Source organism: Cydia fagiglandana, chromosome 25 (assembly GCF_963556715.1).
Source record: "Cydia fagiglandana chromosome 25, ilCydFagi1.1, whole genome shotgun sequence".
NCBI classification, from domain to species: Eukaryota; Metazoa; Arthropoda; class Insecta; order Lepidoptera; family Tortricidae; genus Cydia; species Cydia fagiglandana.
In genome coordinates this window covers 10,386,542-10,403,204 of record NC_085956.1, presented here as the reverse complement: position 1 = coordinate 10,403,204, position 16,663 = coordinate 10,386,542, and the positions used below count along the sequence as shown (strand labels likewise).

Below are 16,663 nucleotides of genomic sequence, written 5' to 3'. Positions count from 1 at the left end.
ATGGGAGCCTGGGGTTCGCTTGGCAACTAATCCCATGATCTGACGTAAGCACTAGTTTTTACGAAAGCGACTGCCAGCTGACTTTCCAACCCAGAGGGGAAACTAGGCCTTATTGGTATTAGTCCGGTTTCCTCACGATGTTTTTCTTCACCGAAAAGCGCAAATATCAAATGATATTTATTACATAAGTTTCGAAAAACTCATTGGTACGAGCCGGGGTTTGAACCCGCGAACTCCGGATTGAAAGCCGCACGCTCTTACCGCTAGGCCACCAGCGCTTCGTTGCCAAGTACAACATATATTTTATAATCATATCAAGGTAATAAAATATTAATATTAATACGAATTTAGTGCCATTGACCTTTTAAAGGCTACGGCGAGAAAATTAACACATGTTCGCCTTAAACTGGACGTTTAGAAAACGACTTTATTTACTTATGAATAGAGTTTAAAACTGGATGGTGTGGGTTATGTTTATATTACGTTTTACGAATAAGCACAAATGATGTCATTGGTACAAAAGAAGAATTGGAGTAATTTGATTTGAAGCTTTTATTGAATTTGCCTTGTTAAATGGTGTGTTAATATGTTTGTATGTTAACAAATCTTAATTATGAGTTATACCGGGTGTGGCCTGGACCCCTATTCGACAAGCGACGTTTGACGTATCGTGTTGATCTCCCGTTGATGTGGGAAAAATCATAAGTTCTCGAATACGTACAATGTCAACATTTGACATTAACAATCCACAGTTAGGGTGACAAGCAAACCAAACCGAACCACCCTTAGTTTAGAGTTGAGTTTTGGTTGTACCAAATGATATTATCCACCGTTGATGGAATCAACACTCAGTATGCGCTAAAATCAACTGTTGATTTGACGTGGATGCGAAATCTGACAGTTGTACGTGTCGAATTTGGCCCCTGTACCACGAGCAAATAATTGAAACATAGATTGTACTCTTCAAACGTTACAACACTTCTATGGGCATCAAAGGATTGATTTCGCCGCGCCGCGCCGCGCCGCGTTCGCGCGTTGTTCGCCTACGTTACGCTACGTCTTACGTAGGCGAACAACGCGCGAACGCGGCGCGGCGCGGCGCGGTGAAATCAATCCTTTGATGCCCATAGAAGTGTCCTACGTAAGCGATCTCGTTGCGAACGCGGTGCGGCGCGATTTGCACGCGAATGTCAGGCGGCGCGGCGCGGCGCGGCGGCGGCCGCTTTCGCCGCGCCGCGCCGCGCCGCGTTCGCGCGTTGTTCGCCTACGTAAGACGTAGCGTAAGACGTAGCGTTACAGCCCATTGACCATTAGGACCATTAGGACCATTTCAGTTATTTTACCAGTCATTTTATTTAGTTATTTTATTTGATGCTGATTTATTTATTGTTACATTTTGATACAGTTTGGTACAACAAAATGTATGTAATTTTCTCCTTCTCGGCTCGGACAGTACCGTCTTTACCATAAGGGCACACGGGGCCCGTGCCCAAGGCCCCCATCCTCAGGGGGCCCCGAAGGACAGACAGGCTTCGGTAGGTATATTTGATTACCCATAATAAATAAGAAGATCGTAGAAAAATGTTAGTTTAATTCGCTTTCTTTACTTTCCAATAGGGCCCCAAATTCTTGTGCCGAAGGGCCCCAGCATAGTTTAAGACGGCCCTGGGGCCCCTGGGCTCCGATATACTTCCCTGATGGCAGCTGAAGGTACCTACTAATCATTATGTAACTGTCATTTTCTATATCGATTCAATTTCTAAAAAACCGGGCAAGTGCGAGTCGGACTCGCGCACGAAGGGTTCCGTACCATAATGCAAAAAAAAAGCAAAAAGAAACGGTCACCCATCCAAGTACTGACCACTCCCGACGTTTCTTAACTTTGGTCAAAAATCACGTTTGTTGTATGGGAGCCCTGAGATATATAGGAGCCGGGAACCTGGGATAACTAATAAAAAGGCAAATGCACGTCCGTTCGTATTAGAAGATATATTTCGAGAGACAAGTTAAAACTACCACCAATTATGACATTAAATTATTTATCAAAATCTTAACCTACCCGCGAGTTCACTGACCGAGCGATCAGCTGTGATACATGTCTATGTATATACCTTTGGTGCTATACATGTACATATATCACACCCTACCACTTAACTAAGACTACATAGTATACGGTCGTCGGCCATGTACTAACATGGCAAGTAAGGATTCCGTGAAAACTGCTCCTCCAGGCCAGGTGAAATGAACCCTTAAGTAAATGCTAATAAGACTGACATGGAAAAGCCGTCTCCACTATAGATACGACAATTATTACATAATATCATAGTAACTGAATAACAGAACTTCCTTAAATATAGCTAAGTATTTCTAAAGTACAATCCAGTATTAATCTTAACATTTTTTTTTATATACTAATTCTATAATTACAAACAAGTAGTACTTAATATAATATGGGATTGCCATATCTTTCTACGGGCACGGGCACACGTTTAGGTATCGGGGCGGGCGGCACAGAGGCGGGCTCCGGCGGCGCACACGGCTCCGAGTTATCATGGTTATCGTCGTAGTCCGCCGCTGGGCACGCCGTTATAGCTAAGCGTGAGTTATTGCGTAACTGATCTATATGTCTTTTCATAATTTGACCGTCTTCCCTTTGCACCAAATAATTACGTGAACCTAATTGTTCCGTGATCGTACCGCTAACCCATTTCTCCCCCTTGCTAAAATTCCTAGCCCAAACATTATCACCTACACTATACGACCTCGAGACGCCCCCCGCGTTTTCGCGCTGTCGGAGCTGCGCGGCGCGCGCACACTCGTGCGCAGAGGCGCCGGCGTCAGCGCGCAGCAGGTCCATCCGTGTGCGCAGACCTCGTCGCTGCAGCAACCTCGCCGGCGACTCGCCCGTGCTACTGTGAATAGAATTCCTATACGCCAGTAAATATGTCTGGAGCGCAGCGTCCACGTCTTGCCTATCCCGTAAAGCCTTCAAAATGGTTTTTTTAACTAGCTTTACTGCACCTTCCGCTGCTCCGTTTGAAGATGGATGATACACCGGGGAGTAGGTTTGTTTTATACCATTAAATTGCATGAACTGAGCCAGTTCTCCACTCGTGAACGGCGGGCCATTGTCCGATACCACCATCTTGGGTAGCCCGAAACGAGCAAACATCTCCCTCAAAACTCTGATGACGTCATCTGCCGTCGTTCTCGTCATTTGTTTTACTTCAATCCATTTGGACGATGAATCTACGACTACTAAATAGGTCATGCCGTTTAGGGGTCCTAGGAAATCCATATGCAATCTACTCCAAACTTCTTCGAGATATGGCCAAGCTTGTGGTGTAGATTTGGCTGGGGCTGGTGCTTCCAGAGCGCAGGTGGTGCATTCCCGACACGTTTTCTCGATCTCAGCATCAATGCCGGGCCACCAAACATAGCTCCGGGCGAGACTTTTCATCTTGACGACTCCAAAGTGGCCTATATGCAGCTCACGTAGAACGTCCTTTCTTAATGTCGTGGGTATCACCATTCTGTAGCCCCACATGACACACCCTGCTTCTGAGTACAGTTCGTGTCGCCTTACCCAATACGACTGCAGCTCTGGATCGTCACACTTCGCTGGCCACCCTGACTGTAAGTACATAACCACTTTTCTCAGTAGATCATCTGTTTTTAAATTGGCTCTGACTTGATCGCTAGTAATTGGTAAGAAATCCTGTACGAATTGTACATATGTTACCTCAGTCCTGTCTGCTGCCTGCTTCCCCACTGGTAGCCTGGACAATGCGTCAGCTCCATTTCTGTCCGTAGGCACGTACTCTATGTCATACTGGTAACCAGACAAAATTACCGCCCATCTTTGTAGTCTGCTCGCGGCCATTGACGGAATACCTCCCTTATCTCCAAATATGGAAACCAACGGCTTATGATCGGTTCTTAGCAAAAACCTTCGACCGTACAGGTACTGATGGAATTTTTTTATACCAAACACAATTCCCAAGGCTTCTCTTTGAATCTGAGAATAATTTACCTCCGCCGCATTGAGCACTCTGGACGCGTATGCAACAGGCCTTTCCGTACCATCTGGCATCTGGTGCGAAATCACCGCTCCCACGCCACTGGAACTCGCATCCGTAGTTAGACATAGCGGAAGTTCAGGGTCATAGTGCGCTAACACCGAACTGGAAACTAAACAATGCCTGACGGCATTAAAGGCTTTCGAACATTCCTTGGTCCAAACAAACGAAGCCCCTTTCCTTAATAATTTGTATAATGGTGTTAACGTCATACTTATATTTTTAACAAATTTCCCATAGTACATAATCATTCCTATGAATGAGCGAAGCTCGGTTACATTGGCCGGTATCGCCATGTCCTTTATGACTTTAATCTTTTCCGGACACGTGTGAACCCCTTCTTTACTACGAGGGTTGCACTGAAAATGTCGGGAATAGAGAATACTGTCGCATCTAGACAGTCAATCTTTATTTTAATGCATACTTAATCTCAAACTGACCACGCATATAAATTTTCTTTTGAAAGTAATCATTCTGTAATGCACACGGCTCATAATCCCAAAGTCCTTTTTGTATGGCGATTTTGGAGCCTTAGTGGTTTTGTATGAAATTCGTGGAGTAGCCAACGGAATTGAAGTTTTTTTTACATATATATATATATATAATATTTTTTTACTGTTGTCATATGAATATTTAGGAATGTCGAAATCTGCCGATATGCAACTTTTTTGGCAGTCTTTTTAATTAACAGCACAAATGCGATTTTAATTTTTGACGTCGCTTTGGAATGACATGCTTCTTTAAGATCATCTATGGGATAAAATGAAAGTGACTTTCATATTTAATTTTAACCGCAAACGAGCGTACGATGAACTCTAGTTCATAAAAAAATAACAGAAGCCCATTGTAACTTTTATTTGTTCGCTGAGGGCATATTGAAAACCGTTTAAAAATTTGATCGGAAAAATCACTTTGCCAAAAATTCAAATAATGTTCGACATACAATTTTCAAATTGCCAGTAATTCTTAAATACAAATGACAACCAAATGAAATATACCTTAAAAGTTTTATAAAGAGTTACATTTTTATAAATTATATGCCTCTTTCTATTATGTTATTTCTAAGTGTCCCATTCCCGAATATTTCAGTGCGACCCTCGTAATGCGAAACCCTAAATACGTCACCGATTCCGCGAAGAAAGAGCATTTTTCTTTCTTAACTTTCAACCCAAATTTCTCGAGGCGTCCTAGCACTTGATGTAATGTACGCAAATGATCTTCCCTGTCTACTCCGTTATAATTACGTCATCAAGGAAAACGCCTACTCGCGGTAAGTCTGCGAAAAGTTGTTCTAGTTTCCTTTGAAATATTCCCGGGCTCGATGATAGCCCATAGATCAGCCTATTATACATATACAAGCCTTTATGCGTGTTGATTACGGTATAAGGTTTAGATGCCTCGTCCAATTCGAATTGTGCATAGGCTTGAGACAAATCAATTTTTGAAAACGTTTCCCCCCCGTGTAATTTGACAAGCAGGTCCTCAACTCTAGGCAAGGGAAAACGGTCAACTTCTAAGCATCTGTTGAGTGTTAATTTATAATCGCCACAAATGCGAATACCTCCATCACGCTTAATTACCGGTACTATCGGCGTGGCCCAGTCTGACGTCTCGACCGGCGTAATAATGCCGTCCCGCTGCAGCTGGTCCAGCGCGCGCTCCACCGGCGCACGCAGCGCGTACGCCAGCGGCCTCGCTCGCATGTACACCGGCGCGGCGCCCGAGCGCACGCGCAGCGCCACCGTGCCGCCTGTGTACCGCCCGAGCCCGTCCGCGAATACATCCTTATACCTAGAAATCAATGAATCCATAGTAAGTTCCAATTTGGTATCAATTTTGTTACAACTAAACGGCTCCACGCCCATTGTCAACTCGTACAGCCATTGTCTTCCTAACAATGGGTTTTTGCCCCCATCTATAACGAATAAATCTAAAGATATCTCTTTGTTTTTATATTTAACTATTGGAGTAATTTTACCGACCGGGCGTAAACTTTCTCCTGCGTATAAGTTAACTAATACATTAGGTGTTAAAATAGGTAGATTATTAAATAATTTTTGATAGCATTCAAGACTTATACATGAAATGGCACTACCGGTGTCAACTTCCATTTCTAAACCTATTCCGTTAACGTCCAATGTCATCATAAACGGCTTATAACGACTTAAACTGCCTACAGATAAAGCGTTCAATTGTACCTCGTTCAACAACTCCTCCTCGTCCTCCTCGTTCGCGTCCAACGCATGCACTCTAGCTCCGGTTTGTAGTCGGGGACACATCTTCTTTAAATGACCTTGTTGCATGCATACGCGACAAGAATACATGCGGAATTTGCAAGTCGCCGCGTCATGATTGCCGCCACAAGCACGACACTGGCCCTGCTCGCGAGCGCGCGGCGCTCCTGCCGATGCCGCTCCCGCCACGGGCGCCGGCTTCGCCTGTGCGCGTCCGCCCCATGCCTGCGGTGCCGCCTTGCTGCGCCCCGCTGCCTGGCTTGCCCCGTTAGACCTCCAGGCCCCCGACGAGCCCTGTCTTCTGGCCCCGCTGCCGCTGGCCGATGCATATAGCACTTCCACAACCTCTTTACTAGTGCCGCGCGTCCTACTATCGACCGCCGCTGCGTCTTTCTCTGCTGCCTCCATGGCAACCGCCAGCTTCCAAGCCTTGGCGAATGTCAATCCATCTTCTACGAACAACCTCTGCCTAATAGTATCGTCCGCTATGCCGCACACAAATTGATCCCGTAGATTATTTTCCAGTTCCGTTTTAAAATCACAATATTGAGTCATCTTCTTTAAATCCGCGACATAGACCGCCAACGACTCGCCTTTTTTTTGTATTCGTTGACGAAATTTGTAACGTTCCGCCATTATGCTCCTTTTAGGCTGTAAATGATTAGTCATCAGTTCTTTTAACACTTCAAATTTTTTTGTTGAAGGTTTGTCCGGCGTACACAATGTCACTAATAACTCGTAACTTGCACTGCCCATCACTGTAATTAACGTAGGCACTTTCAATGCATCCGTTACGCTATTCACAATGAAATACTGTTCTAACCTATCCACATACAACGCCCAATCGTCCGCGCTAGGATCAAACGGTTGCAACTTTCCAATCGACATTATAACACTGTCCTTTCACTGCCGCACGCTTAATTGTCCGAATTCGTCGCCAAATGAGATATATAGGAGCCGGGAACCTGGGATAACTAATAAAAAGGCAAATGCACGTCCGTTCGTATTAGAAGATATATTTCGAGAGACAAGTTAAAACTACCACCAATTATGACATTAAATTATTTATCAAAATCTTAACCTACCCGCGAGTTCACTGACCGAGCGATCAGCTGTGATACATGTCTATGTATATACCTTTGGTGCTATACATGTACATATATCACATTTAAATCTTTATTTTATTCTGTTTTTAGTATTTGTTGTTATAGCGGCAACAGAAATACATCATCTGTGAAAATTTCAACTGTCTAGCTATCACGGTTCGTGAGATACAGCCTGGTGACAGACGGACGGACGGACGGACGGACGGATGGACAGCGAATTCCTAGTAATAGGGTCCCGTTTTACCCTTTGGGTACGGAACCCTAAAAAACATACATGTAGGTAGATTGTTTATTGACGTCGTATCATATCCAATCATCTAGAACTAATTACGATACTAAAAACTGGGTCATTTAACAACGGCCAGTTCTGATGCTACATACATACAGGTTGTGCCAGAATTCGACGTCAAGCCGTAAACGGATGATAGACCAAGTCATAACAGTTATCATAAAAATACAAAAAAAAATCCAACTCATGTTCTTTAAAAATTATGGTCACTTTAAAAATTCACTATAAAATCCACACCGTGTAATTATTCAAGATTACACAATAATAAAAAAATTAGAATAAATTATGGAATTTGTAGTAACAAGAGTTAAAGAACCATTACAGGGTGTGGATTTTTTAGTGAATTTTTAAAGTGACCATAATTTTTAAAGAACATGAGTTGGATTTTTTTTTTTGTATTTTTATGATAACTGTTATGACTTGGTCTATCATCCGTTTACGGCTTGACGTCGATTTCTGGGACACCCTGTATAAACATATATTATATATGGAACCATTTGAGAATTACAACCCATTACTATAGTGCCTATTAGTCTCCATTAGATTATTGGTCATTAGAGTCCTTAGTGAATTTAAATGGTCGATCTTTTTCAGGGTTCCGTACCCAAAGGGTAAAAACGGGACACTATTATTACTAAGACGTCGCCCATGGTACCGGCGGTCAATGACACTTTACGAGCGGGAAAGCACTATTAACTATGCGCGTGCGATAGAGATAGCCCAGCAAACATTTTAAGTATTTTTTCCTAGGCTCGGAGAAGATTTTACCAATTTAAGTAAAAATTACGTCCTAAGTCATTATTTTACGTATTGTACACTTTTACTTCCAAGTCAAAATATAGGGACAATAAAACGTATATTTCACTTCATAAATACACCTTGAAGTCAGGGACTTAGGGGTTGAAAATAAGGCGAAATATTAGGTAAAATTAACCTTAAACCCTGACCAATAGGTCAAATCTACTAATAAGGCATTTTAGGTGTATATGCGACGTAATTATTTCTTATACGGAGACCATGAAGTCAGGGACTTAATGGTTGAAAATCAGTCGAAATATTAGGTAAAATTAACTTCGAACCCTGACCAATAGGTCAAATGTACTAATAAGGCATGTTAGGTGTATATGCGACGTAATTATTTCTTATACGGGGACCATGAAGTCAGGGACTTAATGGTTGAAAAAAAGTCGAAATATTAGGTAAAATTAACTGCAAAGTCTGACCAATAGGTCAAATGTACTAATAAGATATTATAGGTGTATTTGCGACGTCATTATTTCTTTTACGGACCCCTTTAGGTCGTCGATTTTATGTCGATTTAGCTACTAATTTTAGGTAAATGTTACTTAAAATAGATACCAAATTGCGACCATATAGTTAAAATCACTTGTAAAGTACTATCAATACCATGAGGTTGTGCCGCCATTTTCTTTCATTATAACGAGATGCTAAATATTAAATTGCATAATTTAAGTTGTTATATATTATCTTGAATGGTGCCATCGCACGGTACTTCATTGTGCTAATATTCAAAATAAAACAATATTTTTGATCGAGTCAATATACTCACACACATAAATATTCAATTACAACACTCAATTACAAGCAAATATATGCATTTTGATTTTATAAAATGTTGAAAACTTAAATATTTCAAAAGCCCATCGATAGTTTTGTATGTAAACCTAACATACTGCACGAAAAAATTTTCTGTGCACTAGATTTCATCGTTCTTCATCTGCGTAATCGGCCTAAATTATTATTTTACATAACTTAGTGGCCGCCATTATCATTGCACAACTTAAAGTTGTTTTCTTGTTAGACATTTTGTTTCTGAGTGAAAAGAATATATAAGCGTAATGTTTGTGTCTCTTTTTCTCTTCATCGCGTCTCATCTAAATATTGCCTCGCAGAGTAATCATATGGATAAAAATATGTCACCATCACGTCTAAAGGTGGTAAAGATTACCAAATTAGTACATTTCAACTACGCGGCACGTCGTGGCGACGTCGAATCGATGTCGGAAACATGACCTAGTGTTGACCTAATGGTTGTAATCACTAATTTACCGTCAATAAATACGTCGCCGGCACGTGCGTTTTTTCCCCATTTATGTCGACTCGACGTGCCCACGACGTCGATTCGACGTGCCTCATCTTGGTCCCCTAAATTGTGCAACCTAAAATAGGTGCCTTTTTCGGAATATTGACCAAAAATGTTTGCTGGGAGGAACAGGTGCGTCAATGTACAAAATTCCTCGTTCTTATCGTCCTATCTTTACCTATTTCAATTATTCTTGTATACATTATTTAGTTACAAAACCCATTAAAATTATCATTTTATTACACTTTAAGAATGTTTTGTGACTTTTGTGATCGTCATTTTTGCCATGTAGCTCAATAGTATGTAGGTACTAGAAATTCGTGAGGTGTTTTTGTCCACTCTTTCGTGTACATATTATTAAATTATTATTAAAAAAATAACTATTTAAAATATTAATTTAGGAGTTTGTAAGATTGTAATCATAAATTTACACAAGTTTTACCGCGTAAGTATATTTTTAGTTATGTTATCTAATCTATCTTTATCTTATACCTTTAAAGAGAAATTCTTGTATATATATATATATATATATACCAGAATTTCTCTTTAAAGGTATTATATAATTTTATATATTTCGGGAATCTCGCAAACGGTTTTAACGATTTCGATGAAATTTGCGATATGGGGGTTTTCTGGTATGGGGCGATAAATCGATCTAGCCACAGAATAAATAATAGTACTAGGTGCAGAAGACTCACTCTCTAACAAAACGCGTCTGTCACGATCAGCATAGATATGGCCGCTAGGTGGCGACGGCGCCACGCACGGCTTATGGCAAACCCCAAAATTGGGGTCGAACGGATGTACTTTTAGCTACCTGTAGCAAAGCGACGAAATCGCGGAGTGAGCCACGCCTGATCTAGCTAGGTCTTATCAATGGGAAAACGCGCATTTTTGGGTTTTTATATGTTTTCGGAGCAAAGCTCAATCTCCCAGATATTGTTTAGTTATTTGTTACTTAGGTACTTAGTCCTAACTGCTATTAGTTCAAGATTACGGTCACAGCGGCAGTGGCGTAACTAGGGGGGGGTTGGAGGGGGCACGTGCCCCGGGCGCCGTCCAAGGGGGGGCGCCAAAATGGGCAAAAGACTACCTCTCCGCCTTGCCAAAGGCACAGCAGGGATACTTTCGTCAGTCGTATTTACCACCACTGTGAAGTGTGAAATGCGGATGGTAATCTGGTCCTCCGGCAAATTTGGTGCCTGCCCCGGGCGCCATATCCTCTAGCTACGCCACTGCACAGCGGAAATGCATAATCGCATCTTGCATACTACTTATCTTAGTGACTATAGGTCACAGACAAAACGTCCTCCAGATTGAGCATAGTAGCGCTACCCCGTCTGCCACGCATACGGTAATTTTCGATGTTCGAGTCGAAAGTGTCTTTGTGTGACGTCCGTGTCTTTGAACGGACCAATCACGGCACGGGACTTCGCTCACCTCGTCCCGCGCACCCCCGCATTTTTGGCATCAATCGGTTGCATGAAATAACTGCTCTAAACTCGGTCTAGAGGATTCCTAGTCTATGTTATAGGTTATCTGATTATGCATACTAATATTGTTACATTATTATTATTATCGCTCGTGGTATAATATCCCTCAGTAAACGAAAGTACCTGTAGGTACTACTGTAGTAGGCGCTCGGTATTCCGGTGATCGATATACCGGCCTCATTAATCCGGCAATTGGTACCTCGCTCTAATCCGGCAGTGTACAAAACCGAACACCGGACTACAGAGCGGTTAAATTTGATATGTAGAAATTATTCTACATAAAGCTTTTATTTCCCATACAAACCCAATAATCCGGTAGTGTCCGGGTTAATTTCAGGTGCCGGATTACCGAGCGCCAACTGCATTTATTTTAGCAGTGGGTAAGTGTAGCTCAAAAAGAAAAAAAACTCTTATGATATCGGCACAGAATAAATAATATTACTAGGTACAGAAGACTCACTCTCTAACAAAACGCGTCTGTCACGATCAGCACAGATATGGCCGCTAGGTGGGGACAGCGCCACGCGCGTCTTATGGCAAACCCCAAAATTGGGGTCGAACGGATGTACTTTTAGCTACCTGTAGCAAAGCGACGAAATCGCGGAGTGAGCCACGCCTGATATCGGTACGACTATGTATTTGTTTAGGCGCGAGGTATCACGACTCGGCCATTTTGAAAAATTACCAAAAACCGAAACGACAAAAAAATAAAATTAATAATATTAGAATCTTCGATACTTTATCTAAGTACTAAGAATTCGTAAAAATTGTTCAAGTATTTCAAACCCTTTAGTTCAGGAGTCCCATGACTTATTGATTTCATAAAATACCTGTAATGATTTCATATGGTACCTATGTAGATATTTAGTCTAATTATATCTCTATCTATAGTATCTATCTATCTAAATTGCTAAATGTATGGAGGTTTTATAATTATGTTTTCCGACTAGGGTTACCAGATGACAGGAATTTTCCTGATATGTCAGGAATTTTGGCCTTTTGTCAGGAATGGGGACGGAACACGAAAATGTCAGGAATTTCTTGAACTGATAGACTTTTTTATAAAATACCTTTTTATTTACTTAAATTAATCCAAAAATATTGAAAAAAAATATAAATGAGTATCCTCTGCCTCTGTGATTAAAAATAATGTAGGTAAAACATCTTGTTTAATCGGACTAAACCCCCCGCCCCACCCGTCGTCGTCGTCTATAAAATATGAATGTCAGGAAAAATATTCGGAAATTTGTCAGGAAATTCTAAATTTGTATCTGGCAACCCTATTTCGGACCAAAGTCGCGGGTACAAGGAGTCACGCGCACTGTTAGATTGGATATTTCCTTACACTGGGTTGAGGTCGCAATAATAACATATTGACTTGGGAAACGGCAGTGTGGTGGCGCCACTGTGTGACATTTGTAGTGGTGCTGTCACACTTTGTCGATGCCGAGTTAGCTTAGGCTAGGGTTGCCATATGAAAAAATTGAATATCCTGACAAAATTCCGGACACCTTAAAAATCTCGCCATTTCCTGGACGGTCATTTCCACAAAATATACCGTTACCATTATGTACTACAATAAAGGCCTGTGCACACCGGCTGCGTGTGCGTGACGTGCACGTGCGCGTGCGGCGTTGTAGTATACAGATCCTTATGAGAGACGGCACACCGCTTGCGTGACGTGTGCGCGTGCGGATCCAACATTTTAGCGCACGCACACGCGCACGTCACGCACACGCAAGCCGGTGTGGCTCGGCCTTAAAGGCTCCCATTAAGGGGCTCCCCCACGCCAATGACCTTCTATCTGAATCCCTTAGTTTTCTAATGTTTTTTGTAGCTTATTATATTATCACCAACGGCTTTAATTAATATAGTACTTCAAAGTATATTTACTTCAAAGTTTATTGTGTTCGAGGTATTTGGCATCAAAGTTGAACTATTTTAGACTAAAGACTGGTTTTATGGCCATACATTTTCTGTTAATAATAATAATTCTGCCTATATACGTCCCACTGCTGGACACAGGCCTCTCATGCGCGAGGAGACACGTTTTCCGAGACGTCAAAGACGAACCCAAATTTAGATTTCGTACATGTAAGATCCTTCACAGCAAACTAGATACGAAAAAAATGTTTTTTTAATAGACAATGTTTATTTAGCCAGCATTATGGGCACCCTTCCGCAGGGATCGGATCTGGGGGACTTTTTGTGTTAGTTTTAATTTAGTTTTTATTTAATTGTAAGTTATTTTATAAGGTTAGATTTAGATGCGTTAAAATGTTTTTTTTTGTGTAACATTTTTTTTGACAATAAATATTTGTACAATAAAAATTCATAAAAAAATAAATATTAATTTCTTTCAAAATCCGGTGGACAAAACCGGAGATAAAAGATTGAAGAACCGATATCTTCTAATTCTAAAAAGGAGATACGATTCAAAACTTGTCAAAAATCGATGAAAACCTCTGGTCGCCCCCGAAAAAAATCGATGAAGCCCCTTAATTCCCATAATACATCCTATTTTCTCAAACATTAACCCACACTATGCCTAAAGGGGCCCACTGATTAACAGTCCGCCGGACGGTATCGACCTGTCAGTTGTTCGGAACTGTCAAAATTTCGTTCTAACTGACAGGCCGATACCGTCCGGCGGACTGTTAATCAGTGGGCCCCTCCGGAAACTGTGACACAGACTCGTACATAATTACCTGAGCATAAAAAAGGTAATTTGCCCTGACGCCAGTCATTGTCGTGTCACCTTGGCTTTTTGTCACGTTAACGACTATTGGAAGGAAATTATATCGATCCTATTGTGTAATACAAAGGGTAATGAGGCTTCTATGGAAATGTGCTTTTAGATGATAGAATTGTTTGGCGATGACACTAATTTAACTATTGAGGGCTGGAACGTTCGACGTGCTACCTTCCTGTCACACTTACGTACGAATTTACAAGTGCGACAGAGAGGCAACACTTCGAACGTTAGTTCGCGGTAGGCCCTCTACGCACTCGTCTAGACCTCCGAGAGTCTCGGCACTGCCGGCCTAGCCAAGGTTACAATCGCTATCGCTTCGACAACGAAAACCATTATGTCTCTCTATCACACTTCCATATTAGTGCGACAGTGACAGTTGCGTTTCGATCGCTACGGAGCGTAAGCGATCGGCATCTTGGCTACGCGGCCTGGGCTATAACCGCGAAAATCGAAGTTCGCAAATTGCGGGCATTTTTCTCTGTCGCTCTAATTACGCCTTCATTGGAGTAAAAGAGAGATCTCCGAAATTTGCGAATATCATAGGCTTTCATCATAATAATGTATATGTATAATATAATAGGTATATTACCGTCTCAGTCATGTCACATGTTCAAGAAATTAGGAAACAGGAATTAAAAAAAAAACCGGACAAGCGCGTGTACTTGAAGTAGGTACCTACATCCATTAGAGTTAAATGAGATGCACTATAGTCTGTTCGAGATCCTGAAAGCAGTGAATAATAAAGATATTACTCCTAAAAATACGTGTGATACCTCATTAGATTCGTCATGATGTCTAGAAAAATGTATTCGAAGCGTGTATTAGCACACAAAATATATCAAAAGTTTTGCCTAACTTGTTGAAAAAATAACTTTAAGATAAATTTCTACAAGTATTACATGTGTTGACATGTTTTATATACACCATATTTAAAAAAAAAATTTCCATGATTATTTAATACATTTAAAATTATATTTAATGTAACGTAACCGTTTTTTCACGCCGCGCGCGTTTCTCGAAAATGAGGCGCGGAGGGCTGTGTTCAGCGTTGAATAAAAAGTATAAATAATGGAGATACAGTTCTGCAAGTATGGAATGTTTGATTGGAAATATCCTCCTCTTTTATAATATTAATTTTGGTTTCTTAAATATTAATACTTTTTGAGATATTGGGGAAATAAAAAATAACTACTTTTTCCTCCCTTTTTTTGTTTATAACTTTTGATATTTTTTGTGTGCTAGTACACGCTTCGAATACATTTTTCTAGACATCATGACGAATCTAATGAGGTACCACACGTATTTTTAGGAGTAGTATCTTTATTTTTTACCGTTTTCAGGATCTCAAACAGACTACTATACGATAATAGAATTTCCAGCAAAAATGAACTATTTTGAACCAAATGAGCGTACTTACAAATACTTACGTGGTTCAATCAGAAAAGTAATTGGCTTACTTAACAGCTTGGTAACCGATTTCATTACCGATCATAGACTAGGAATCCTCTAGGCCGAGCTTAGAGCAATTTTTTCATGAAACCGATGATGCCAAAAATGCGGGTGTGCGCGGGACAAGGTGAGCGAAGTCCCATGCCGAGATTGGTCCGTTCAAAGACACGGACTATTCGGACGGACGGTCGTAGAGCGAGCGAGCTGACGTAGTGCCAATAATGTAAAATATCGTTGTTTTTTATACAATTACTTTAATTTGAATGTATTTTTTTTCCCAACTTAGGACCCACAATCCCGAAAGATTTATATTGTTTCACGATAATAGCGCCTTTCGATCTGGCAACCCTACGGCCAGCGCGCACAAAAAGAAGAGTGAAGTGTAACTGGCACGGCTTCTGCTAACTGGAGAGTTCCTCGGGGCGTTTCTAGGTGTCCTACTTCCGAGCTAGATTCACTGCCGTATTCGAACTTCAAGATATTCACAAGAGACGGCACGTACTAGATCCATTCTAGATACTATAGTTTAGATATCAACTAGTTCTCTTTTGCAGCGCAATTCGGGCAACCAATGTCACTTTTACGTTAGATAGAGTAAGTTATCTATTAGATGTGAATTGGATCTCTAAGTCATATCCTGAGTAAATCGTTCAAGAGTATCTCCAGAATCGCGCATATGTCAAAGACAGGTTAGATCTTAAACATATCGTTATCGTATCTTGGTATCGTATCTAAAAGATATCTAATACATGTCTATAGTCCGTTTTTTTTAGCATTAGAAAGAACTTCGCAGAAGTAAGCTTGTGGTTCCAAATCCGGCACTTTTAGCGGTAATAACTTGAAGTAAATTATATGTATTGACCATGCTACATTAGATAATTCAATAATTATTAAGAAATAACGAGCCTGATAAAAACTGCACGCTTGCTTCTGTGGAGTTCTTTCTAATGCTAAAAAAAACGAACTATATTTCAAAATCCGAATCGGGCCCCTAGATTCAGACTCGGATAAGAGCTTATACAGGGTGACCTTAGATTGGTGATGAAAGCGGGTCCGGCTTACTTAGTTTAGTAATTGAATGCCTAGTTAATTATTATACAAGCGCGAAAAATAGGAAATTGGGTACTTTAAGGATGAGTAGGATGACTCACGTT

General features: G+C 41.0%; 3 protein-coding genes across 4 annotated transcripts in view; 1 reads left to right on the top strand and 2 right to left on the bottom strand.

Annotated features, from left to right (window-relative positions):
- Positions 1–16,663, top strand: part of LOC134677017 (lactosylceramide 1,3-N-acetyl-beta-D-glucosaminyltransferase-like) — a 49,717-nt gene that overhangs the window by 7,790 nt on the left and 25,264 nt on the right. The gene's annotated exons all lie outside the window — the stretch shown is intronic.
- Positions 2,441–3,547, bottom strand: LOC134676853 (uncharacterized protein K02A2.6-like). Its single transcript, XM_063535235.1, has one exon. It carries the CDS (start codon positions 3,545–3,547, stop codon positions 2,441–2,443), a length of 1,107 nt encoding a protein of 368 aa, XP_063391305.1.
- LOC134676944 (uncharacterized protein K02A2.6-like) lies at positions 5,197–7,474 on the bottom strand. The gene has a single exon (XM_063535324.1). The coding sequence runs from the start codon at positions 7,199–7,201 to the stop codon at positions 5,306–5,308; it is 1,896 nt and encodes a 631-aa protein (XP_063391394.1). The 5' UTR covers positions 7,202–7,474; the 3' UTR covers positions 5,197–5,305.

What these genes read in the sequence shown, in the direction of transcription:
- LOC134676853 (XM_063535235.1), bottom strand. Translation starts at nt 3,547, where the DNA reads ATGTGGGGCTACAGAATGGTGATACCCACGACATTAAGAAAGGACGTT.
- LOC134676944 (XM_063535324.1), bottom strand. Translation starts at nt 7,201, where the DNA reads ATGTCGATTGGAAAGTTGCAACCGTTTGATCCTAGCGCGGACGATTGG.